A 27,595-nucleotide genomic window follows, 5' to 3' on the forward strand; every position below is an offset into this window, starting at 1 on the left:
TGTGTTATGTCTCCATCACTGGACTTTCCCGAAGGGTTTTTCACAAAACAGGAGCGCACAGATGGAGGCATTGTCATCTACTTCCTAATTATCCTTTACATGTTCATGGCCATGTCTATTGTCTGTGACGAGTACTTCCTACCCTCCCTGGAAATCATCAGTGAAGGTAAGTGGTTGAAAATCTCCCCCATAAGCTTCCGAAATGTGGTGCCACATGCGCATGGTTGTCTTTAAAACAGCTCAGCAACAATTTTGTCCGTCTCAGCTGGTAACAGAGCACGGACTTCTGTGTTGAGGGGTCCTACCTCAAGGAACGGGCCTGTGCGTGGTTTTTCTTGGTAGTTCATGTGCAGCGTGGCATCTTTAAATGAGCACCCAGCACTTATTATTACAATGGGTCTCTCCAGAAACTCTTTGTCTCCTATAATCCTGGCCATTTGTTAGTAAACTCTTCCAAGTTTGCACATTTGTGCCCTTGATGTGTACACAAGATAAGGCCTTCCTAATGCTCATTTTATACTTTAAAAAACCTGCTGTTTTACTCTAAAACTGTTTCAATTTTTTTTTTTTTTTTTAAAGATAAGATGGGTGGTAAACAAATGACATTTTTCATTTCAGCCTTATGCTAGTAAGGAGACTAACTGGTATTTATGAACCAATAAATAAGTAATAAGTCCTGCATCTTATGTAAAGTGACTTCAGGTATCAGATAATTGTAAATTCAGTTATTAAACTTTAAGCTCAGTCACTGGTTTCTGAAAATAAGATCTGCCAGGCCAAGCCTCTTTCTTCTGTCCCCTCAGCCATGTAGATCACACAAGAATTCTGAGCATAGACCTTTCCTTGGAATCCTCGTCCCTTAAATCAGGATGTCAATGATGAGTCATGCCCTATGCAACAGAAGTGCCAGCAGAAATTTCCAGTCTGTCTCCAGCTTGGTTTAGTTGACTGAGCATGCTTACCTCAGAGAATGTCAAAGTTAAGGGTTAGGTGTCCAGCTGCATGCTTACAGGATTGTACAGAAATAGCATCCACCCCCAGCACCCCGATCCCCACCCCCACACACACTCTGCTAACATTTCTTCCCAGAGAAAGCTAGAACATTAACTCTCCCTTTTCCCAAGGCCCCAGCCCTCTGGCTCTGCTGAAATGCTCCTGATTTTCTCTCCTGTTCACTGTACCACTGCAGTATCCTTAAGACCTACAACAGGACCTGACAAGACCAGAGGCTCTCAACACATATTTGTTTTAAGAAAAAAAAAAAATTCATAGAACAGGTCAGTTTAAGTTTGTTATAATTATTATGACTTAAGTAGGTCTAAATATCATCATTTTTACATTGGCATTCCATTTTATGACCACCTTGATATTTTTCTATAAAACAGATTAAATTACTTTAACATAGTATTTTTACCTAGACTGATAAAATGCAAGGAAAAAAGTAAAATCACCCAGAGATCCCCACAGTCAGCATCTGATGTATTTTCTTTCAGGCTTTTAGGTCTTGATATAAATACAGTTTGAGGTTTTTTCTTTTCATCATATTTTATTCCTCACATCTTCCCATATTATTACTGTTGAAAAACATGATTTTTAATGGTAGCATGATTTTGTAAATGATGAAAGTATCTAACACTGGGTTTTATATACAGTAGGTACCCAGTAGAAATGTATAATTTTAAAAATTATTTTCTTTGGACATTTGGAGGTTTTTTATTATTATTATTTCATGCAATAAAAGCCTGTACTTGTATAAAATCTTTGCAAAGTTCTCTGATCATTTTTTTAAAATTTTATTTATTTGACAGATAGAGATCACAAGGAGACAGAGAGGCAGGCAAAGAGAGGAGGAAGCAGGCTTCCTGCTGAGCAGAGAGGCCGATGTGGGGCTCGATCCCAGGAACCTGGGAACATGAACTGAGCTGAAGGCAGAGGTTTTAACCCACTGAGCCACCCAGGTGCCCCTCTGATCATTTTTTGATAAAGATACAGAGCTATGTGTATTTTGAGCTTTATTTTATACATTGCCAAAAACACTTCACATAGGGTATGCTAACTTAAACCTCCAGAGAGTGGAATAGCTTCTACTCTAGAAAACCATGAATAATAACATAATAAATGTTTTTGTTAATTGCTTTAAAAATGGAACTTCATTTTATAAAATTTGGATTTATCCTATTCTTTGTGAGACTGAACATTTCATGTTTATGGAAATTTGAAATTTGTGGTTTTTGCTTTTTGCTTTTTTGCCCATGTTCTAACAGGGGGTATTTGTCTTTTTATTATTGATTCCCAAGACTTTTTTTCATATAAGGATGTTAACACTTTTTCTAATATAATTTTATATCATATGCTTTTCATATTCTGCTGTTTGCTTTTGTATTTTGTGTGTTTCTCACGTTGAAGTTTATATATTTTAAGTGAATTTATAAATATTTTCTTTTATGATTCTCCTTTTGGTTTTTTTTTTAAATTTTATTTATTTATTTGACAGACAGAGATCACAAGTAGGCAGAGAGGCAGGCAGAGAGAGAGGAAGGGAAGCAGGCTCCCTGCTAAGCAGAGAGCCCGATGTGGGGCTCGATCCCAAGACCCTGAGATCATGACCTGGGGTGAAGGCAGAGGCTTTAACCCACTGAGCCACCCAAGTGCCCCTCTCCTTTTGGTTTTATACTTCAAAAGACATTTATCCTCAGGTCAGAAAAATTGTCAAATTTTCTTTTACATGTAGTTTCTCTCTCTCTTTTATTTTTTACATTTCTTTCTTTCTTTCACTAAGAATTTGACTATAGGTGCAATGTTATCTCCAGAAAGTTGACCCATTTTCACATACTAAATTCTTACATATAGATGTATGTACATCCGCTTCTATACCTTTTTTTAAAATTTTTTCAATTTATTTATTTTCAGAAAAACAGTATTCATTATTTTTTCACCACACCCAGTGCTCCATGCAATCCGTGCCCTCTATAATACCCACCACCTGGTACCCCAACCTCCCATTCCCCCGCCACTTCAAACCCCTCAGATTGTTTTTCAGAGTCCATAGTCTCTCCACTTCTATACTCTTAACTGTTGTAATAATCTCCCTTTTTCCAGGACTAAACCTTTAGTTAGAAAATCTAAATAGATCATGTTAATTATATTAAAATAAGAATTTTTTTTCATTTTTATTTATCTTATTTTTTTAAAGATTTATTTATTTATGGTAGAGAGAGAAAAAGTGTTCAAGCAGGAGAAGGGTAGAGGGAGAAGGAGAGAGAGAACCCCAAGAAGACCCCATGCTGAGCTGAGAGCCTGACTCAAGGCTCAATCTCATGACCCTGAGGACCATGACCTGGATGCCTGGACTGCTTAGATGATTCAGTCAGTTAAGCGTGACTCTTGGTTTTACTTCAGGTCATGATCTCAGGGTGGTGAGATCGCACCCCTCATCAAGCTCTAAATTCAACACAGAGTCTGCTTAAGTTTCTCTCTACCTCTTCCTCTCCCTCTCACCCCCCCACTCCCGACCCCAGACTCACACATTGTCTTTCTCTAAAATAATTAAATAAATCTTTAAAAACAAAACAGAATAAAAAATAAAAACAGAAACTAGGAAATTCTAAATTCAAGGTACTTTGTCCCACCCTGAAAATTTCTCTTCCTGGAAAATAGAAAGTCAAAAAGTGTTGTTGGTTTGTGTTTTTTTTTTTTTTCGTTTTCACATTTCTAAACAATGACTTGACTAAAAGAATAAATTCATCAAGAATTTTGTTTATAGAAAAATTGTCTTGGGAGCAGTAAATAAATAAATAACTTTTCTAGGCCTGCAGCAGAAACTGCATTAAAATTTAGATTGCTACTTCAAAATAATCTTCATTAAGTGACTTCACAGACGATTTATAATAATGACTTCCACCAGGCCACTTGTGGAATTACTCTGAAACATCATCAGCAGACAAGTGAATCACTCTTTGCTCTGAAATATGATAACAGTAGATATTACAAATGTGTAAATTGGTATTCAGTCCAGAACTGGGTCCACAATTCCAACATGTGGGAGGTAGGGTAGGGAGTGCAGTTCCCCCAACAGCAAGTAATTCTGACACTATCTACCCAAAGATAGCGTCTGATTCCAGAATGCCCCCACACTTGGCCCTCACTGCCTTCAGATGGCGTCTGCAACCTATGCTTCTGACTGACTGGCTATTGATTGGGAGTTCCAACAATCTCCTTCTTGGGTTTTGGATACCAGGCATAAGGCTAGGTTCTTACCTATACTTCTGGCCAATGGGCTATCAATCAGAGGTTTCCATGACCTCCTCCTTAGGTTCAATTAATTTGCTAGAGTGACTCACAGAACTCAGAGAAACATTCTACTTACCAAATTACTAGTTTATTGTAAGAGGATATATACTCAGAAACAGCCAGAGGGAAAAGATCATGCAGCAAGGTACAAGGAAGGGGAGCAGAGCTTCTATGTCCTTTCCAGACATGTCACTCCCCCAGCTCTTCAAATCCCATCTTTTTGTTTTTTGCTTAGGGAGGTTCCATCACATAAGCATTGACCACTGACAACTGATTCAGCCTCCAGCCCTTCTCCCTTCTCCTTCCTCTGGAGGCCAGGGGTTGGGACTAAAAGTTCCCATCCTCTAATCACGTGGTTTGCTTCCTTGGCAACCAACAGCCATGCTAGATAGTGTCCAAAATATGCCTCATTAACATAACATTATATATATATATATATATATATATATATATATATATATATATATTTTTTTTTTTTAACACTCACAATATCACAGCCCACTTCCTGGTCTTTACACACATATTCCCCTTATGGCAAAATAATCATGGCAGTCCAAAGATACTGGCCTATTACCAGACTCTCATTGGTAACTACCCAGCCCACTGTGCTGGTCTCGATCACGGATAGCAACACTAGCAAGCGTCTCTCCCTCAGCCCATTCCTCATCACACAGTGTAAGGCCACATGGTGCACAACTAGTGAGCTATTTTTACTACAAGCAATAAAGCTGAATTCACTATTAACCCCAATTTGGCAAAGGGGGTGAAGGTACACCCTATCCCACCAGGCTCTCAGCAATCATAACAGAAGTGTTAAAGACATGGTCACAGTTTCTGGCTTTTCATCCTCCCTGCTTCCAGCCCTTGTAGCTGCAGTCCTGGTCCTGGGACCCCCTGCTCCTAGCAGGGGGACAAAACAAACAAAACATAAGTTGCAGCAAAGTGCAAAAGAAGGAATTCCAACAGCTCCCTTTCCCGCTCTTGCCCAGACCTACCAGAAACCAGGAAGCTATCAAGCGGGGCCACCCCTTCAGGACTCTGCACTTTTAGGGTAAGCACACTCTGGGGATGGCTGGTGAGCCAGTCCTCAGTACCTCTTTCTTCCCCCGTTTTCGATAACCAGTGTTTCAATCGCCCATTCTAATTCTCCATCAAACATATCTCTCTGCCCATTGTTGGCTGTTAGAGGTTGCAAAATGTGTTCTTGGCCTGAAGGAACCATGCAATTATCTTCTGCTGCTATTGTTTTATAGTATTTTGAGCATTTGCATCTACTACCAAGGAAGCAACACCCAGTCTGGAAGCAGTAAATACTCCTGTCAGGCAGGACCCATTTGTAGCCCCCGAAGGTTACCAGCATCAATCTCACTTGCCAGCTATGTTCAGGACCTTCCCACCAGGGAATCTGACACATAGCTGTCTCTGTCTCTCTTGTTGGCAGGTAGGACAGCTCTTATTGGCATTTTGTGCTTCAGAGGGTGCAAGAAAAATGTGTCTGGCTTCAGCCCATCTTTGCACTGCTGCAGACTCTCCTGTCTAGTCATTTCATGGACCCCCAGGCAGCCATCTCAAGGGAGCACAGTGGGATATCTACTTATCTATTTCAATCACCCTCCAGACTTAGGGCGTTCTTCTTATAGGCTCCTACTTTACGCACCTTTCAAATTTTCATAGTGATTTCCACAGGGTTATGTCTTATGTAGACATATATTTAGTACCCAGGTTCCTATTGCCTTTCTAATCTGACCATATGGCCAGGCCATTGGGCACTGCCTTGGAAACTACTCTTCTCCATCACTGCCTAATTTATCCACACTTGCACATAAGGTCCTCAGTGAGGGGTCAACCCAAGAGACCCTGGCCCCTTCATCAACCTTTAATTTGATTCATCTGCCTAACTACTGCCTCAAGTGGTTGCTGGTCCATTTTCTCATAGTAACCGCTACATTCCAGTTTTTATAATTTCTCCAGACAAGGTAAATAGAACACATGTGTTTGGGGTCCTTTAATGATGGGTGACCAATAGGGGGTCCCATGGGCCCACCAACCTTAGGTAACACTCATTAAAACCTTAGTTTTAACCCAGTCAATGTCTGCTTTATTCATCCCATTTCCTTTTTTTTTTTTTTTTTTTTTTAAGATTTTATTTGTTTGGTCAGAGAGCAAGCACAAGCAGGGAGGGGGGCAGCAGGCAGAACAGGCAGAGGGAGAAGCAATCTCCCTGCTGAGAAGGGAGCCCAATTTGTGACTTGATCCCAGGACCCTGGGATCATGACCCGAGCCGAAGGTAGATGCTTAACTGACTGAGCCACCCAGGCGTCCCTATTCATCCCATTTACTAATAATCATCTAAAGACTTCCACCCTGCTGGGACAAGTCCTACCACTTTCTCCTTTCTGATTCCTTTGTTTTTCCCTTTCAATATTTGGTTTGTTAATGTATTTCTAAATAACCTTCTAGAAATTTTCATTCACCTTCTTGGAAACAGTCCCTTGGCATTCCCCTTGGCCTCTTCCCATTTTCTTATTAATTAACCTAATGTTTTCATTAGCATCTGTAAGACCCATGCGAGGAAGCTCAGCAGATTTGATATAGATTCCCTATTTTTCCGTTTTGCAACAATAAGGTGATATGGGGTGCTCATGAAGGCTCCCTTAACCACAGCATCTGTCATGACATGGGTAATGGACATATTCAGTGGGTGAATACCCTAATCTTCATAAAGTCAGTCCCACATGGCGTACATACAAAGCATTATCAACAGCTTTATCTGGGATGTCCCACTTGATATTCATAGGGAAAACTGGGCAGTCTGCATTCTCAGGGTAAACAGACCATTCCATGTCTTTTATCCAGTCCTTCTCTCTCTGGAATAACTTCCTATGTGTATGGATCACATATAGCCATCTGTAATTTTTTCACAGTGAGCTAGCTCTATGTCCCATTAACAACCCGAACATGCTCTTTCACTCTGCAGCGTCCAAAACCAGACACAGCCCCCAAACCACCCTTACAATGCCCTTAGGAAAGGTTCCTCAGGAAGCTACTGATAGCAATACACAAAACAAAACAATTCCTTCACACTATACCCTCTGGTTTCAATGGTTTCTCTTTTTGCTGTTTTTCTCTATTGACCACTTTCTTGGCAACCAGAGGTCTTAAAAGTACTTTCTGATACCCCTGTGTAATTCTCCCCTTGCTGGGAGGCTCTGAGGCTAGTAGCCTATGCTCAGACTCACTGAAATCGAAGCTTGATTTAGCATCAAGATCTGGTCAGGCATCCTCTTTTATTACAGATAACAATAACTAAAGGGTAGAATATTTTGCCTTTTCTCATACTTCACATTTCCTTATATATTAAGTGAATCAACCACAGGAGTTGGATCCATCTCTAAATTCCTGGTAACTTTTATCTTTAGTTAACTTTTACTCTTAGTAACTGACCACAGCACAGCTGCGACTCCATACCGTGGGTGACCACATAGCCACCCAGAAATCAAAGGTTCCTCATTCCCTGTCCTTTCACCTTTTCTCTTTCCAAACCAAATGCTTCTGTGAGCCAGGGTCATTCTAGCAAACCCCACTTCACTGACGCCAAACTAAATAGGTTCTGAACCCAATTCCAATGTATATGCATGGGGGTGGGGGAGGGTTCCCACACCAGCAAAAGCAATGCTCAGACACTAGCACGGTGTCCAAGATATCAATTCAATTCTGACAGTATTTGCCTGGAAATAGCATCAAATTTCACGGGTTAAGGGCTCAGGCCTACAAGACCTCTCTCCCACCCCCCAACTCAGATGCCATTGCAAACTTGTGCTTCTGAAAACTAGCTATAGATTGGGGATTCCAACTGACCCCTCCCTGGGTTTCAGACACCAGTCATAAGCCCAGGTTGTTACCCCTACTTCTGGCCAACAGGCTATCTATCACAGATTCCCACAACTTCCTTCTTGGGTTCAATTAATTTGCTAGAGTGGCTCACAGAACACAGAGAAACATTTTACTTGCTAGATTACTGGTTTATGAAAAATAATATACATATATAATTATATATAAAATAAATATAAATATAATAAATACATAATTATGTATAATTATATATTTGTTATATACTGGTATTATAAAATGACATAATAGCCAGATGGAAGAGATACATGGGGCAAGGTATAAGGAAAGGGCATGGAGTTTCCACCCTCCTTGAACCTCCACATGTTCACCAACCTGGGAGCTCTCCAGAAAACTTCTTTTGAGTTTTATGGAAGCTTCATTAAATAGGCATGATTGAATAAATAATTAACCATTGACATTGGATCCAGCTTCCAGTCCCTCTCCTTCCTAGAGGTCAGAGGTGGGACTGAAAGTTCTAACCCTCTAATTACAGTGTTGGCTCTTAGGTGGGGCCCACAAGTCACCTTGTTAACATAATGAAAGATGCCTTCATCGCTCTCAATACTTAGGAAATTCCAAGGGTTTGGGGAGCCTGAGTCAGTAACTATGGATCAAGACCAAATATATATGAAAAATACATTTTGTTCATATATTTTCATCTGAATGACCAAATATATATTTCTTATAGATCACAATATCGCATGTATGAGTGATGGATGCCCACACTGCTGCTAAATCTTCTTCAGCTGCTAGGAATTGACCCTGGTCTTGAGTACTGAAAATACCTGGCAACAAAATGAGATAGAAATAGTGCTGGCTAGATTCATTTTTCAAGTGCCTATAGATTAATTCTGTCATTTCTCTGTTCAAGGTCTAGCATACTCTCATCCAAATTAGGACATCAGCAATAAGAAACAATTTCCCTGAAATTTGTTTACAGACACAGAAACTGGCTTCAGAGAAGTCTGCAAATGCTTTATATTTCCCCAAGTTCTTTGATGAGCACTGAGTTGTAATAATTCCACCCATTTTGTCAACTAATAAGGATTAATATAATCCTGAAAACAGTTTACTGAAGCATTCCACAGTGTGATGGAGGTGTTTTATTTATATATTTATTTTTTAGCTATTTATCATAAAACAATTATAGAAGACCAAGCATGGTTCTAAACTAAATAGAGATAGTTTCATTTAGTCTTCACAAAAACCCTACCAAATCAGGACTATAGATTGGTTTTACTGATGAGAAAACTGAGGCTCAGATGATAACTAATTACTTAAGATTATACAGCCTGGGGGCACCAGGGTGGCTCAGTTGGTTAAGTGTCAGACTCTTGGTTTCAGGTCAGGTCACGATTTCATGAGTTGTGGGATTGAACCACAAGTCAGGGTCCTCAATTAGCGGGCAGGGGGATCTACTTGAAAGATTCTTTCCCTCTGCCCCCCCCCCAACCTCACCAGTGCTCTCTCTCTAAATCTTTAAAAAAAAAAAAAAAAAAAAAAAACTACACAGCTTGGACCCTGCAGAGACTGTTCTCTCTAATGCCAAAATCCAAGAATGTTCTCAATTTTACACATTCTTGTTTAAGGTTAACTGCCATAATATGGTTATTTCGGAAGTACCATTCTATATAAACAGTCTTAAGTGGCATTTTCCTCCCAAAGGAATGGAATTTTGACCAAAACAAAAATACATCAAATAGGGGCGCCTGGGTGGCTCAGTGGGTTAAGCCGCTGCCTTCGGCTCAGGTCATGATCTCAGAGTCCTGGGATCAAGTCCCACATCGGGCTCTCTGCTCAGCGGAGAGCCTGCTTCCCTCTCTCTCTGCCTGCCTCTCCATCTACTTGTGATTTCTCTCTGTCAAATAAATAAATAAAATCTTTAAAAAAAAAAAAAATACATCAAATACCCATTGTTACTATGGAGGAACTATAGTACAAAATAAAGAGAATCTGCTGAATTGCTTAAATAAAAAATCACACTCTAGCTGTCCAGAGCATTTTACCTTAGAGATAAGATCTGGTTTCTGAATTGAGAAATAGGATGAGGATTCAGGGAAGGGGTTAAAAGGTGTCATCAGAGGTGGAATATTATCTGAGATCAAAGAAGCTAGAGGCAACGGGGTAAAGAACATACTTAAGGGAGCTCCCTCATCCCTGCCAGCCGTGTTCCTCTAGACCCTAGACCCATAATTGGTGGACACACTGAGGTATGTGGGTGACAGAAAAATGGAGACAGAGACAGCTCATAGAGCTGTGTGCCACGTACAGGAGGTAATATAACTAAACTGCTTACACAAAAACCTAGAACATAGTAAACATTCACAAGTTATTCATTATTACATAAGAATAGACTACAAAGACTATAATCCTTTACTCAGCAAAGATGGAAGTGCAGAAGGTGAGTGATCGAAGTCAATATGAATATATTTGGGACAAACACCAAATCTAGGGAGCATCTGCTAGAGCCTGAACACCAAGTTCAAGGCAAATAAAAGCAAGTACTACCTTCACAAGCTAGGAGGTAAATTTATGAAATCCACTCTTTGATCTAATAATCCATGCGGTAACTTAAATGATACTTCTTTGGGATATTCTGTTTAGGGTTCCTTTTACTTCTTTTATGATTTTATTCTATCTTTAGCAATCTTTCCTTGTTTAAAAAATGATATCTTTAAAGTATATTTAATTTAAATATAAATTAATATTTCATATATGATATAAATTAAAAATACAAACCATATTAACTGTTAGCCCAAAGAGGACTATTATCTCTCATCTCTATAAGCAGTCCAATTTTAGAAACAACAAAAGTTCAGTATAAAGCCAAAATAAATCCTTTTTATGTGCCCTTTTGATAGGTAATGGGGACTTATTTAACCACAGTTTAAAGCAGCTTTCTTTACCTTTTTCCAAGCTAACTACACAGAAAACTGAGAATGCTTTATGACTGGTCACTTGATACAGCCCAAAGACTACCATAAGCTCGCTAAGACACTTTTCTTTTTAAATGTTACACTAATATACTACTCAGAAACGCTAATCCCTCCATTGTGCTGATCCTTTGAGGTATAACATGTCTTAAGTGAAAATTATCTTAATAAGGTGTTGGGGAAACGTACTTAAATAAAATATTTAATTTTGTATTAAAAACTTATTTTGTTCATTTTGCTTTGAACTAATGTTTGCCCATGTTCAATTTCAATGTTATGTCTCAGAAAGAGTAAGAAAGAAATGCAAGTTTTAAATCCACATAGAATTGGTTCTAACTTGATAAAATTGAAAGGGAGTTTAATAATTCCATGAGTGTGGCATTTGGATAGCCTACAGTTTCATGGGATTGTTGGATTCTTAATCCTCATGAAATTTACAGAGGCGAAGCCTTCCCAAAGAACAAAGAGTCTAAGAATAGTGCTTCCTCCCTGACTCAAGGGCACTCATCCTTCTCTCAGGAGCATTTCCATCCTCTTTTTCTTTTCCCTCTGACCTTAAGTTGTGGTTCCCCTGGATTTGCATCTAAATCTACCCCAGGTGTATGGATCTAGATAAGTACCCAGTCATCTGGGTATTACCTGAGTAGTCTGCAATAGCAGAAACATACAATAACAAAAACAACAACAAAAATAAAACTATGCATTCATATCTTCACTTTACCTACATGGATAACGAAAGAGTAGCTTCTTGGGAGTAAAAAAGAGCTAGGTGCCTATCCCATCTCTCCAATTACTATCTATGTGACCGTGGGCAAGTTATGGAGCCAAAACTGAGGTAACTGTGAGGTTACGTCTTGTGCATGTGTTATATGATAAGCTTAGGAAAGTTGGAAATTAATTATAATATTATAGGCCTCAGACTCGGGGTTTGTGGGAGTCCTCTTAAGTGGAATTACCTTCAAAGCATTATATTATATTATATTATATTATATTATATTATATTATATTATATATTGCATATAAATTACATATTATACAGGGTTTCAAAATTTATGGGTAACTATAAAGAACTCAAAATGCTTGTATTTATTGTTAAAAAATCACAGAATATATATATATATATATATATATATATGTACACATATATATGTAGTGCATTGAGAAGCTAGACATTTATTCCAAAAATCTAAAGTTTTACTCAAAATTTTTCTAAAAATACATTTGAAATTAATGTCAGAAGCAATTTTGCAAATCACAAAAAAATATATCAGCTTGTTGTCACACTTCATATTGGACCCAAAATAAAACTAGACAGGATGACTACCATCCCAATCACTAGATTTGGGTATGAATGACCTTTGATTGGTTCCAAAACTCTATTCACAAAGCATAAAAATTTGCTATCACTGGGGACCTTCTAAAACTGAGCCAGAGGGTGCCAAATTACACACACACATATATATATAGCTTATGCTTATAGCTCTTATCAAGACATGCATCATGGGGGGTACCTGGGTGGCTCAGTGGGTTAAAGCTTCTGACTTTGACTCAGATCATGATCCCAGGGTCCTGGGATCAAGCCCCGCATCAGGCTCTCTGCTCGGCAGGAAGCCTGCTTCCTCCTCTCTCTCTGCCTGCCTCTCTGCCTACTTGTAATCTCTGTCAAATAAATAAATAAAATCTTTAAAAAATATATGCATCACGAAAACAGCTGTAAATATCTTAAAATTATAGCAGTGGTTAAAACACAATGGCAAACATGTGACTCTTCCCCTTCTATATTTCCACTCTATCTCCTAAATTTTCAATAATGTAGGGGTTTTTTATTAAAAGAAATTTATTTAACAATAAAAAGTGGTATAGAGTCTAAAAGAATAGAATCCATATTCTACGTTTTGATAAAAATTGATAAAATTAGAAGATACCTCAAAGATCATGTCATCCAATGCTCCATTGTACAGACAGCAAAACACAAGTCTTGTCTGAATGACTTGTCTGAAGTCTCATATTAGGGCAGGGCCAGAATACAGGTCTTCATTTTAGTTTAAAACTCTTCCTACTGAATTATATTTCCAGAAGAGAGTTTTCAAAAACTGTTATAAGCTTTTTAACATGGCGCCAGAGAAGACAATATGCTTAAGAGAAAGCCTGATGAGTTTTGGTCTAAGTCGTGGTACCCATGGACCACAGTTCATTATCATAAATAAAGGTGCACTTTATTTAAACAATGTAATGATATCTAAACCTATAAAGAAAACTCACCTTGAACAATCTTCCTATATCCTGAAGGAAATGTGATTATTCCTTTAGAGTAATAAAGAGGAAAAAAGTAATAGCTCTAAGGGAGAAAAAAACCAGAACAATTTATCTTCAATAATAAACTATAGCAGAGAGAAATGCTACCCAAAGGTCAGCAAAGACAAAGTCAGTCTATTCTAAAGTTCAAAAGTATAAACCATTTTACAAAATATTCTTAGAACCTTAAGATATAACTTGTTAAAATATCTTTGAAGCTTTATATATCCATCTTTACAGAATCTTTCCTTTCATAACTCAATTAGAGTCCAGTGAATAGCAACCAGCTTTATTGTTACTGTCTTTTGATAGTAGAAGTGTTCAGAAGAGTTACTTATTTTTCCACCTTGCAACAAACAACTCAATAGATCACCTTTTCCTCCTGAGACTGAATTTTTCTAACAAAGCATTCTTCAGCTAGTGTTAAGCGGCTGAAGATTCTTCTGGTCATTCACTCTTCAGCTGTACCGAGTTTGGACATTTAGTTCAAAATAATGCATCTTTCTTTTTCAACTTCATCCACATATTATCAGGCCCTGATTTTATTAGAGAACTCATGATAATCCAATATCCAGTATCACTCAATTGATACATCTTCTGGAATATTCTGGAAAACTTCCTAAGTACCCCTGAGTCCTAGTATCTATTATTTCCCCTAGGAAAGACTAGAATGGAGACAGTAATACGCCCATGCCAAGAATCACGGAAGAAAATAACTCAGTTACCCATCATGTTATAATTGGCTTGTCTGAGTGCCATTTTTATACTAGGTTTCTGTGATAAAACAGACATAGCATTGGATTTAGAAACAATAGATTCAGGGTGTATGCCCAAACTCCTCACACTGAAGATCCTCACTATCCATGTAACTGAGGTCCCTGGACCTGTGTCTTCATCTGTAAAAAAGAAATACCACCACTCATATCTGAGGATAACTGAGATGATTAAATTATGTACATGAAAGTGAATTGTATACCATGAATGTAACATAACATTTACTTCACTCCTAAAATGAAAAAAACTTAACACAGAGCAATATGCCTTATCATGTCCTATTTTAAATTTTATGGCCAATTGGTCTTACTACAGATCACAGGGATGAATAGATGGATAGATTGACTGTTGATGGATAGGTAGATACTCTAAACAGCAAAAGAAATGTTATGAAATCTGTTCCACGAAACATTACTTCACTCCCTTCATTCATCACTGCAACATGTTCATCAAGCAACATGACCAAAGGCAAATAGTGAGGAATCATTCCAGCTCTTCTAAGAGGACTTTTCACAAAATGGCTCAGCCTCCAGTTAGTCTCTCAGACCAAATATACCCCATGAGAGAAATGATGACCAGGGCTGGTTTATCACTGACAGGCAGTATGTGGATGACTTTCCAAGCACTTCCTGTATCTTTCAAAATAAAAGCCAAAATCCTTGCTAAGATTTACAAGTCTTGCCTGATCTAGCCACTTACATTATCTCCTACTGCTATCCCTTTACACTCTTTATTCCATACATGCCAGCCTTTTTCTGTTTTTTGAACACACAGGCTAGCCTCTAGCATCCAATCTTTACACACTCCTGCCTTGAGCACTCTTAGCCCAGGTACAGGCACACCTCAGATGGTGGAGGTTTGGTTCCAGACCACCACAACAGAGCAAATACTACAATAAAATAGTGAGTGAAATCATATAAAAGTTATGTTTACATTAAGTGTGCAGCAGCATTATGACTAAAATGTTCATACCTTCACTTTAAAATGCTTTGTTAAAAAAACGCTAACCATCATCTGAGCTTTCAGAGCATCATCTTTTTGCTGGTAGAAGGTCCTGCCTCAGTGTTGATGGCTGCTGACTGATTGGGATGGTGGTTGCTGAATGCTGGGGTGGCTGTGGCAATTTCATAAAATAAGACAATGACTTTAGCCACAATGATGGACTCTTCCTTTCATGACCAACTTCTCTGTAGCATGCAATGCTATTTGATAGCAGTTTACCCACACTAGAACTTCTTTCAAAATTGGAGTCCATACTCTCAAACCCTGCTGCTTCTTTATCAACCAAGTGTATGTAATATTCTAAATCCTCTGTTGTCGTTTAACCGTCTTCAGAGCATCTTCACCAGGAGTAGATGCCATCTCAAGAAATCACTTTCTTTCCTCATCCATAAGAAGCAACTCCTCATCCATCACAGTCTTGTCATGAGATTGCCACAATTCAATCGCATCTTCAGGCTCCACTTCTCGTTCTAGTTCTCTTGCTATTCTTACCACATGTGCAGTTACTTCTTCCACTGAAGAAATCATCAAAGTCATCCACGAGGGTTGGAATCAACTTCTTCCAAATTCCTGTTCTGTTGATATTTTGATCTCATCCCATGAATCCTGAATGTTCTCAATGGCATCTAGAATGGTGAATCCTTTCAAGGTTTTCAATTAACTTTCCTGAAATCCATCAGAGGAATTGTTATCTATGGCAGCTATAGTCTTACAAAATGTATTTCTTAAATAATAAGACTTGAGAGTTGAAATTACTTCCTGATCCATGGGCTGCAGAACAGATGCTGTGTTAGCATGAAAACAACAGTCATCTTGTACATCTCCATCAGAGCTCTTGAGTGACCAGGTGCATTGTCAATGAGCAGCTGTATTTTGAAAGGAATCTTTTCTTCTGAGCAGCAGGTCTTATCAGTGGGCATAAAATATTCAGTAAACTGTGAACACAGGCCAAGCAGATTTAGCATCATTCTTAAGGGCCCTAGGATTTTCAGAATGGTCAATGAGCATTGGCTTCAACTTCAAGTCACCATCTGCATGAGCTCTTAACAAGTCAACCTGTTCTTGAAGCCTTGAAGCCAGGCTTTGACTTCTCCTCTCTAGTTCTGAAGAAAGTCTTAGATGGCATCTTCCTCCAACAGAACAGTTTTGTCTACACTGGAAATCTGTTTAGCGTAGCCACCTTCATTAATGAACTTAGCTCAATCTTCGGGATACCTTGTTGCAGCTTCCATATCAGTATGTGCTGCTTCACCTTGCACTTTTATGTCATGGAGATGGCTTTTCCTTAAATCACATGAACCACCTCTGATAGCCTCAAACTCTTCTACAGCTTCCTCATCTCTCTCAGCCTTCATAGAATTAAGGAGAGTTGGCGCTTTGTGGATTAGGTTTTGACTTAAGGGAATGTAGCGTCTGGTTCGATCTTCTAGCCAGACTATTGAAATTTCCTCCATATCAGCATTTAGACGGTTTTCACTTTCTTACCTTCTGTGTGTTCACTAGAGTAGCACTTGTAATTTCCTTCAAAAACTTTCCTTTGCATTTGCAACTTGGCTAGCTATTTGACCACAAGAGGCCTACCTTTTGGCATATCCCTGCTTTCAACATGCTTTTCTCACTAAGCTTAATCATTTCCAGCTTTTGATTTCAAGTGAGAGATGAGCAACTCTTCCTTTCACTTGAACATTTGAAGGCCATGGTAGGTTTTTTCACTGGCCTAATTTCAATATTTTTGTGTCTCAGGGACTAGGGAGGCCTGAGGAGAGGGCGAGAAATAGCAGAATAGCCAGTTGGTAGAGCAGTCTGAACACATACAATATTTATCAGCTAAATTCACTGTCTTGTATGAGTGAAGTTGAGTATGGCAACCCCAAACAATTCCAGTAATAACATCAAAAATCTAACACAACACATATTTCACTTGTGTTTCTTTTCACTAGAATGAAAGTTCCACAAGAGCAGAAACTTTTGTCTATTTTTTTCTGTCCTATTCCTAGCACTTAAAAAAGCATCTGGCATAGTAGGTACTCAGAAAGTGTAACAAATTAAGTGAACAATAGCCAGGTGTTCAGTTATCAATGGCTGCTTAACCAATCACCCCAAAACTAGTGGCTTAAAACAACAATCACCATATTACCACTCACAGCTTTGAGGGTTTACTGGGCTCAGCTGGCAGTACCAGCTTGAGGTCGCTCATGCAATGACAGAAGGCTGGAATTATCTTAAACCTTCCTCCCTTTCACATGTCTGGTGTCTGAGATGGGTAAATTCAAATTTTGTGGGTTGAAATAGTTAAGGGTACGTCAGGCATCTCTGCTTCTGTATGGTTTCTTCATGAGACATCTCCAGTACATCCATCTCCGTGGAAGTCGGAGTTTTATGTGGTGGCTCGGGGCCCTAAAGTAAAGGTCCCTAGAGAGAATCATGATAAAGTTTTGTCACCTTTTATGTCCCAGCCTCAGAGATATTATGGCCCTGCCATGTTCTGTTACTCAAAGCAGTTACAGGACATATAAACTCTACCTTTTTTTGGTTGGGGGGAGGGCAGGAAATGGAAAGGTTCTCAAAATTCACACAGATGCAAATATTGTAGCCATCTTTGTAAAATACAATCTGCCACACCAAGAATAAAAAAGCATGCTATTTCTATGGGCTACTTTCTAGTGTACCAGCAAAACCCAGTTGGGCATTTCTGATGCAACCTGTTTTGGCCTCCCCAAAGCAAGTTTTCAACATGGCTTTCTCTTTTCCTTCCAATAATAGATCCCTTAACTCTAAAATTGAAAGAGCCAAAAGTTTCTTAAGACTCTCATCCCAGGGCTGCTAGGGGGACGGGGGACAGGAGAGGGTGGTGGGGATATGGACATTGGGGAGGGTATGTGCTATGATGAGTGCTGTGAAGTGTGTAAACCTAGTGATTCACAGACCTGTACCCCTGGGGCTAATAATACATTATATGTTTATAAAAAATAAAAAAAATAAAAAAATAAATAAAATGTAAAAGTTAAAAAAAAAATACATTGAATGTTTTTAAAATTAATTAATTAATTAATTTTTAAAAGAAGACTCTCATCCCAGCAATCACCAAAGATAAGGAATTTCCACACTTGTTAAGTCTGAGGGATATACACAAACTATTTGAATAGTAGTGTTTTCTCATATTTCCTACTCTAGAGCTGTCTTAATGGTTTTATGTCTTGAATCAATAGATTCTAATTATACAATAGTAAATCTTTTTGGTTCCTAGTTAACCAGTTTCCTCTCATTTGTAATGACAAGGTTGAAATTGCCAATTTGTGAATAAGCTCCTTAATTCAGGTTCACTTGCAGATCTTAAAAACGACCAATATTTACTTCTTCCTCCTGCTTCAAATTGGATTAAGACTCCTGAAATACTTTACTTTCCCAACTCCTATTGGAGCACTGTTGGCAGTGTTATTTTAAATAATTTATGCTGTCACTATACACCTACAAGCCATACAGCTAGAAAAGAATCTTTTCTGGGTCCTAAAAAACCCTGTATCTTGGCATTTACAATACCGAGTCTCAGCATAGCTCCACAAGCCCCTGGTCTTCTCTCCCTTCCTACAGAACCATTAAGTAATGAGTTCACAGATAAAGTAAGGCACTGGATTCCTCTTTTTTAACCTGCCTATTTTATTTTTCCAGTTTAAGTCACTGTCAGTGCTTTTCTATGAAGCTATAGATTTGAATATTTAGGTATAAAGACATACTTTCATTTGCCACTTTAACATAATTTCATTTGTCTTCAGCCCTTGGATTGTCTCAGGATGTTGCAGGTGCAACTTTTATGGCAGCCGGTAGTTCAGCTCCTGAATTAGTTACTGCTTTCCTGGGTAAATATTGCTCCTTATATTTTCTGCTTACTCAATGTGATTTTCTCATCTTCAAGTCTAGTAACACTTACTTAGCAATTACCTTGCTCATAGGTGTATTTATCACAAAGGGAGATATCGGCATTAGCACCATCCTTGGATCTGCAATGTATAACCTCTTGGGCATCTGTGCAGCTTGTGGCTTGCTATCTAATGTGGTATGTAAGAAAACATCACTCAACATGTTTATTGTTTTGACAAACTCTTAAAACTATTTATAATCTAGAACAAAGAAGGCACTAGTAATGTGTTCAATCAAATTTATTAATCAGTAGAAAAACATGTATTCCATTAAAGTTTACCCACAAATAGCTCTTGGTCAAATTTATGAAAACCAGAGTAGGCTTTAAAACACAATTTTTCTTAAAATTCCTTTCTCTAAGCAAAATGCAAAAGGTAACAATATTTGGCTACAAACATACAATTTCAGTATCACACTAAGCATGTACTTAAAGTTACAGTGTAATGGAAACAGTAAATTATCATTTTACAGGTCTCAACGCTATCATGTTGGCCCCTATTCAGAGACTGTGCAGCATATGCAATTAGTGTAGCCGCAGTTCTTGGCATAATATTCGACAACCAAGTTTACTGGTAAGCTGGAAATAATTGTTACTCTTATGTAAAACACAACTTCAGAGAGTATTTTATGAAATTCCAATGCTTTAGCAATTTTTTTTTTTAACTGAGATCTCAATTATCTGCCACTTCTGCACCATTTTCCTGGATGCCTCTGAGCTAACTTCCTCATCACAGCTGCTGGTTGGGCTTTCCCATCTTTAAAGTTTCTATAATCATGTCAATCTCCTTGTCTCACAATTACTGAATATTACCAACCTTCCTTCTTCACACTACCTGTTCAGAAAGTCTCCCCTTTTGTTGTCTATTATAAAGCCCCAATAGTTGGGTTTTTCAACTACTGGGTTGTTTACCTTGCCTTGGTTAGAAGTGGTCATGGTCACAAGACTGGAGAGAAATGATGGAGGAAGTAAATTTTAAAATCTTCAGGTTCTTCCAACTTTCTCTCTGATGTTCATTTAGCAGAGGAATTACAGCCTTCTTCCTCTAAGAATCAACAATATTTAGGTATTAATAATTGTTTGCCTTCTTTGTAAACTCCCAGTATCTTGCTGTTGCAAGAAAATGAAAAAAAAGGGTGAATCAGTGGATAGCTAATAACTTTTTCAACTAATAAGAACCAAGTGTTTAATAGGTGTTTAACACTACGCTAGGAATCATAAGGGATGGAGAGGAATATATAATGCACAACCAAAGAGATTGTGCATTGCTCAATGCCAGAGGATACCAGAAAAGAAGAAAAAACAATGTAAATGGCACCTTTCTGGAATACTACAACTTAGCAACCCTGCAAAATACCTGCTAACAAGAAACTTAAATCTAGCAGGGAGAAAAATTTCTAAATGAATCATCCTAAAATCTGGTCTGTTTCCCAAAGAAAGACCAATGGATATAGTAGGGATCCTTCTGGGACCCAGCAGTCATCTCTAAGTGGACACTGACAAGGATAGTATCCAAGCTTATGCTCCCTCCATTAGGGAAATCAAGAACTCTGTGCTTCCAACTGCAGCAGAAATTCACTGGCTATCAAATAAAAGGTAAATGACAGGTGCAAATATGATATTAGCCAATCATAACTCTTTAGGAAATCAGAGCACAGAGTAACAGTTCTCAGGGCCTAAGGTATAATTTTATTTTTAAGACTATCCTCGTCTTCTTGTGAATACATGCCAAATTTAATTACATCAAAATAAAAAAACTCTGTAAACTGAGAAGTCCCAGTCAAAGACTCATATATTCTGAATATTTTACACAAAATTCTTATATGGGATTTGAACAGACTCAGTTGAAATGAACTAACTGATACTATATTCTTTTATAATTACCATACATTTTGGGGAATATTTGCTGCCAATGAACAGAGATGGAGAATGCCCATCACTATTCATTAACTTTTATTCTGAAAATCTACAATTATCATTTTCAAAGCATTGTTTATGCCTACCATTTATAAAGAATCTGTAAATGAAGACAATGAATTTATAATTCTTGGTTTTATTTGAAATATAGAAAGGACTCTTAAGCTTTTATCAATTTATAGTAAAGCTGTAACCAAGCGAGGATGTATCCATAAAACCAATATACACCTAGAAATGTTCTTTGCTTGTTCTATTGCTATGCTATAAAATTATTAAGCAGATATGCCCAAAGCTATTAACGTTTTTTTAAAAAAAGTGTTTTTAATTTTAAAACACACAAATTTCTCTGATTTATAGGTATGAAGGAACTTTGCTGCTTTTGATATATGGATTATATGTTTTGGTGCTGTGTTTTAACATTAAAATTAACCAATATATTATAAAGAAATTCAGTCCTTGGTGCACCTGTCTTGCCCAAGCTATGGAGGAGAGCAGTGAACAACAGCCACTGATGGGATGGGAAGATGAGGGTCAGCCATTCATCCGTCGGCAATCAAGAACTGACAGTGGGATATTTCATGAAGAGTCTGGCTACTCTCAGCTTCCTTTAAGTTTACAGGATCTTAGTCAGGTTTCTGAAGGTAATAAGCACATCATGCCCACTATTGAGTCTATTCACTAGAAAAACTTAAAAACTCATTTCAATTCAGCAATTACTATATATACTTATGTAAAAGATACTGTGGAGATTCAGAAATGACGAAGAGGTGGTCCCTATCTTTAAGAAGCTTCCAACGCTGTAGAGAAAAAAGACAATAGCTAAAATATGAAGGTTTTAGTACTATAAAAGAAAAAAGTGTAAGTGTAGTTCCTAAATGGGACAGATTGTATAAAATTTGATGGCTACATTGAAAAGATTATTACAGAGAAGGGAGTATTTAAACTGAGCCTTGTAGAACTGATCAGATTTCAGCTGATGACCTGATTTATGAACAAAGCTACATAAATAAATATGTAATGTGTATAGTAACAGCTATAAAAGTCTATTATGTAAATAATGTAGAAGTAAGAGTATAGTCTGTATTTGATGCCAAGGAATTAATATGAGCAAAAGGCCTATTCAAGTACTAGCATACCTAGAGCACAGAATGTACACAGTAAGGAAGCAGAGAAAAGGTAGATAAGAAAGAACAGGATAGTAAGAGTCTTAAATGCTTTGTAGGTTTATGAAGCAGGGAAATTTGAGGACAAAAAAAATGAAGGTCTGTAAGAGGCTACTAAAAAAGCTGATGTTTGGTAGATGCCTAGACCAAAGGAAAGTAGGAATAAAAAAGACAATGCAAAGGAAGCATCACCAAGACTAGGCAATGGAAGGACTACATGGGACAAGAAAAGGGAGGAGAAAATTCTGAGGCTTTGTTCATGATTGAGAAAAAAGAAATACCACTTATAGAAACTTGGAATTTAGAAAAAAGGGCTCGTGTGGGAAAACATAAATAGTTGAGTTTTAAACATGCCATCTGAAGCAGCAGCAACACATTTAGGTATTTAATAGAAGTCAAATTCATCCATGGCCAGAAATAAAAATTTTTGTGTTAGTTTTTTACAAAGTGGTTCTATGAAACAGATTCTAAATTTATCTAAGTACATTAGGAAGGGAAGTTATTCTTTTACTACCTTAAAAAAAAAAGACTTTTCCCCTTTTTACAATAATTATAGTTTTTAGCCTTTCACGTGCTAGTGGTATATATTGCCAAGTTAAATTTTATAACAATTCAAAAAGAACCACTCTAAATTTTTTCATTACACGGAGATTACATCTAAAATTTACCTAGTGGCCTATTGGCTGGGGCTTGGCAAATTTTTTTCACGAGTTATTTTACCAGCATTAGTTGTAATGTAATTTGATCTAATATATGGGTACATTCTTTTGTAAATGCTATGCAAATTTTAAATAATTTTAAAGTGAATGCTTATTTTTATCCAATCTATTATTGTCTTCCATTAATTTAATAAAACAAATTGTATAAAGGAGCATACTCGAGTTTTTTAAGTTATATTGTAGATTCCAAGCTAGTTCCTATTTTCTTCAAGGTTCTTCTTAAGAATGGTAGTGAATTCCAAATTTGGTAAACTAATGGAAGAAAGAAAAATGAAGCAAGCCTCCAAAACTCACTTACAATGAGAATTAGGATGGAATATTCAAAACTTAATAAAAAAGATTATGCTGTAATTATTTTATACCTCCTAAGTATGCATTATCTGACACACAGGGCAGGCTAGAGACATCAACAATACTGGGGAATAGAAACAACTATAATAGCTATAATAGGTAGAAGCCAGATTAATCCCATAAGCAAAAAAAAGTTACTAAAGACCATCCACACTGTAGAAAACCAGAGAAGTCCAACTGACACTTCATAAACATTATGGCTAATATATTTAGTGAATGATCCAAGATTATTTTGATGGATTTAAGGCCCCAAATCAAGAAACACTGAGTATTACATTTTATACTATCTGCCCTAAAGTCTCAGTTAGTTTCTTTTTGCCAGCAGTATCAGTAATGAGGTATTCAAATGTTTTAAATAGCCTCTTAAAAACTGATACAGCTAATTTATTTCAATATAGCTTTCTAAATGGACGTTTCCAACTTAAGTGGCCATTAGAAAAAACTCAGAATCATTTGTTTTTCCTCAACAGATCCACCAAGTGTTTTCAACATGCCTGAAGCCGACTTAAAAAGAATTTTTTGGGTACTATCCCTTCCTATTACTACCTTACTTTTTCTAACCATACCAGACTGTAGAAGAAAGTTTTGGAAAAATTACTTTGTAATAACATTTTTCATGTCAGCACTATGGATATCTGCATTTACATATATCCTGGTTTGGATGGTCACAATAACTGGTATGTATCTTTAGCATAAGAGCACAGTGTAAAAAGAAAATAATCAGTTTTATAGAAGAACAAACTGCATATACTCACAAAAAGTAATCTAGCTACAGAGGAAATTTCTCTCTCAGCAAAAGACTAAAGAGATGTGCTACTTACAAAAAGATTAAATATTAATATACCAACAAGATCATTCAGGGTTTGTAAGTTGCATATTACATATCAACTATATTCCCAATATTATACAGTTCAGAGTTACAAGCCACAGGATCTTCTTATAAATGAAATCAAATACACAGGATAGCTTTCTACTGTGCTAATAATTACAGCACATGATATGGGGTCCACAATATACTCTTTATATTGAATTCCATTCCATAATGAAAAATATAGCAAGAGGCCAGCATTTTGAGAAAACGATATATGCTCACTGTTTAACTGAAATGCACTTTATTTTGCTTTTTAATATGGACATATAAACAAACTATGAAATGGGTGAAAAGGGTATAAAATAAAATTTCAATTTAGGTTTCTACTATCTTCATGACTAGAATTTAAATATTACTGCTTGGCCATAATCCATTCTAGTCCCACAGGACTCCAGAAGAAAAAACTGAATATAAACATGGAAAAAAAAAAAAAAATCAAGAAATTTCTCCCAAAAAGTTTAGCCCGAATGGACATATCAGAGGTGAGCAAACTACAGCCTATGTGACCAAGTGACCAGGTCTCCTGTTTTTGCTAATGAAGTTTTACTAAACATTATCATGCCCACTCATTTAATTCATTTATACCTTATCTACGGATGCTTTCACACTACAGTGGCCAAGGTGAATAGCTGCAACAGAAACCATATAGCCTGCATAGCCTAAAGTAATCACTACGTGGCCCTTTACAAAAAAAAGCTGATCTCTGACTTTTCACAAATTAATATATGACTTAGAATAGCATGCTAGCAAGAAAGCACTATTTTTTTTAATGAGAAAGATCAAAAAGTCCAATTAGCTTGCATATTAAATCTCTTCAAATTTTCTCAGCCAGAATATATTTCACAGTAGGAAATCAGGAAAAGAACAAAATCAAGTACTAGATCATAAAACAGCCCCCAAGATGATAAATATTACTGTTATTTATGTACATATGAACTCCGGCAAACCAGTAACAAAAATTAACAACCAATTACAATTCCAATATCAATATATAAAGCATGCAATAAACAGCTAAAGTTCTCTCAATTGACAATTTAAGAAAAAAAAAGATTCTAAAGTAAGTTTTCAATCACAACATTAGAAGAGCAGTTACATGTACCTTTTTTTAACTTCCCTCTGCTTGCTTCCCAAAATGAACACATATCTGAAAAATGTTGAACTGATACTGAATTTACCAGAACAGGACCATAATGTTAGGAAGACTCCGAGTAGAACCCTATTTTGTTTTCCTTTGTTTAAGGTAGATCACCAAAGTACGTACAACTTAAAAAATGTATACCATGTAACACATTTACAGGTTAAAAATAGCTATAAACAATTTGCTTAATTCTGATCACTTTAAGAAAATAGTTTGAAAAGCAGAAAATGACCTATCTTATTAGCATATATTAAGCAATGGCCTTGATGAGATAACAGTGAACATCTAAACCTTCTGTAAGTATATCAGGTAGGGGAATTACTCCTTAGTAGAATTCTATTAAATATCTTTAGATATCTGCTATTAAAAATTTGTGCTACCTGGGCTACCCAATTTACCAATCTTATTCAAATATTTTGCTAGGTAAAATTTAAATACATATTGGTTGTGAAATCTAAATGTGCCTATTTTCTTTTTGTTCAGGAAGGAAATATCTGAAGTAACTGCAGAGAATGGTTATTGAATTTGTAAGATTTGCAACTTGTAGTATATCTCTGTTAATTACAGGGGAAACATTAGAAATTCCAGATACAGTAATGGGCCTTACTTTATTAGCAGCAGGAACAAGTCTGCCAGACACGATTGCAAGTGTATTGATTGCAAGAAAAGGTAAGAGCTAGGTCCCTCAAGCTGCAATGCCTATTCTACAAGGCTGGCTGAAATACTGAGCAAAGGTACCTTTAAAAATATTTATTTCCTCAGTTAACATACTTTGAAGAAAAAAAAAGAGTGACTCAAATAGAAGGGTTTACTATTTAATAGCAGAGTAACTTCACTAAATCTAATCCCCCAAATAATATTCATCTGAAATGTGCATCAAATTGTAATAAACCATATTAAATCAGAATGAAAAGCAACAAGTAATCTACAGACCTTATTGAAAAATGATTTAATAAATAAAGATAATTATTAAATAAATGTTAAGACTTTAAATACTAATCCCCAAATTAAAAAATACAAATTCAGTAAGACTTTTGCTCTAATATAAACAATTTTCCAAAACCAACAAACAAAAAAGAATTTCCAGTGTTTTTTTTATGAAGCTTATTAATAAAATACAGTATTGGTGTGCACATTTTAACAATATGCTTTTTTTGCAGGCAAAGGAGATATGGCTATGTCTAACATCATGGGATCCAACGTGTTTGATATGCTTTGCCTAGGTGTTCCATGGTTTATTAAAACTGCATTTATGAATGCATCAGCTCCTGTAGAAGTGAACAGCAGAGGACTAACTTACATAACCATCGCTCTCAACATATCAATTATTTTTCTTTTTTCAGCAGTTCACTTCAATGGCTGGAAACTAGACAGGAAGTTGGGAGCAGTCTGCCTGTTATTATACTTGGGACTTACCACATTATCAGTTCTATATGAACTTGGAATCATTGGAAATAATAAAATAAGGGGCTGTGGAGGTTAACATTAATAGTGTTATGTGGAAAATGTGAATGATGGGAGAGGGAAGAGAAAGAAAACTCCCATTTCTTCATTTAAGTATAATAAAAAATATCCTGAACTAAAACTTACTTACAGTAATTCTTTATCACCAAAGAAAAGTAATTTAAAGCCAACCAAAATCACATCCTAATTTGTCTGAGCCCTTTCTTTCAAGGACAATTACATATATAAAACAGAAGTTTTGGGAAAAATCATCTATGTTTTACCTTACAATAAGTTGATAAAAGCTGAGGAAACTTGGAACAAACAAATCCCACTATGTAGTACTGAAAGTAACAACAAGAAAATGGCTTATTTCATTAAAAACAGTATAACCATTCATTTAAACTGAATGACTGACTTGCTGTCTTTAAAAACCCAAACTTGAGATTAACAAAAATCACAGTATATTTAACACTATACTGTTAAAAGCTGGTGGGAGTTTTAAAAGTTCATTTTTACAGCTTTTGTAAGCATACAGTATTACTAAAAAAATGACTTTTTACTAGGAGATTCAGCAAAACAGATGTAAGAATGTTCCAACCGTGGTTTGAAATTATGCATTACGATCCAAGCGAACATCGATTTCTCTGCCACTGATTTTTATGCCATTCATTATTCTGCAGGCTTTTTCAGCTGATTCTGGGGAGTCAAATCTGACCGTTCCACAGCCTTTTGACTTTCCGTTCTCCATTTTTATTTCTGCAAACATTACATGACCTGTAAAAGAAAAATTACATAATTATTACTCAGTTTAAATGGGTTTCATTTGACTGCACAGGTCTGAAATTCCTCACAGCCAATGAAATGATAAATAACTGACTAAAAACATTAA

At 36.8% G+C, this 27,595-nt stretch overlaps 2 protein-coding genes across 3 annotated transcripts in view; one reads left to right on the top strand and one right to left on the bottom strand.

Annotated features, from left to right (window-relative positions):
* Nucleotides 1-6: 6 nt before the first annotated feature.
* SLC24A5 (solute carrier family 24 member 5) lies at nucleotides 7-26,743 on the top strand. The gene is made up of 8 exons (XM_059181471.1): nucleotides 7-166; nucleotides 18,959-19,042; nucleotides 19,136-19,239; nucleotides 19,575-19,675; nucleotides 21,376-21,659; nucleotides 23,722-23,928; nucleotides 25,828-25,929; nucleotides 26,421-26,743. The coding sequence occupies exons 1-8, from the start codon at nucleotides 7-9 to the stop codon at nucleotides 26,741-26,743; spliced, it is 1,365 nt and encodes a 454-aa protein (XP_059037454.1).
* The window catches only part of MYEF2 (myelin expression factor 2), a 39,909-nt gene continuing 31,641 nt past the window's right edge, over nucleotides 19,328-27,595 (bottom strand). For both annotated transcript variants that reach the window (XM_059181470.1, XM_059181469.1), the window contains one exon: nucleotides 19,328-27,480. In XM_059181470.1, the coding sequence (XP_059037453.1) occupies nucleotides 27,317-27,480 (164 nt within the window). In that variant the 3' untranslated portion in view covers nucleotides 19,328-27,316. The remainder of the gene's footprint in view (nucleotides 27,481-27,595) is intronic.

This window comes from Mustela lutreola, chromosome 7 (assembly GCF_030435805.1).
Source record: "Mustela lutreola isolate mMusLut2 chromosome 7, mMusLut2.pri, whole genome shotgun sequence".
NCBI classification, from domain to species: Eukaryota; Metazoa; Chordata; class Mammalia; order Carnivora; family Mustelidae; genus Mustela; species Mustela lutreola.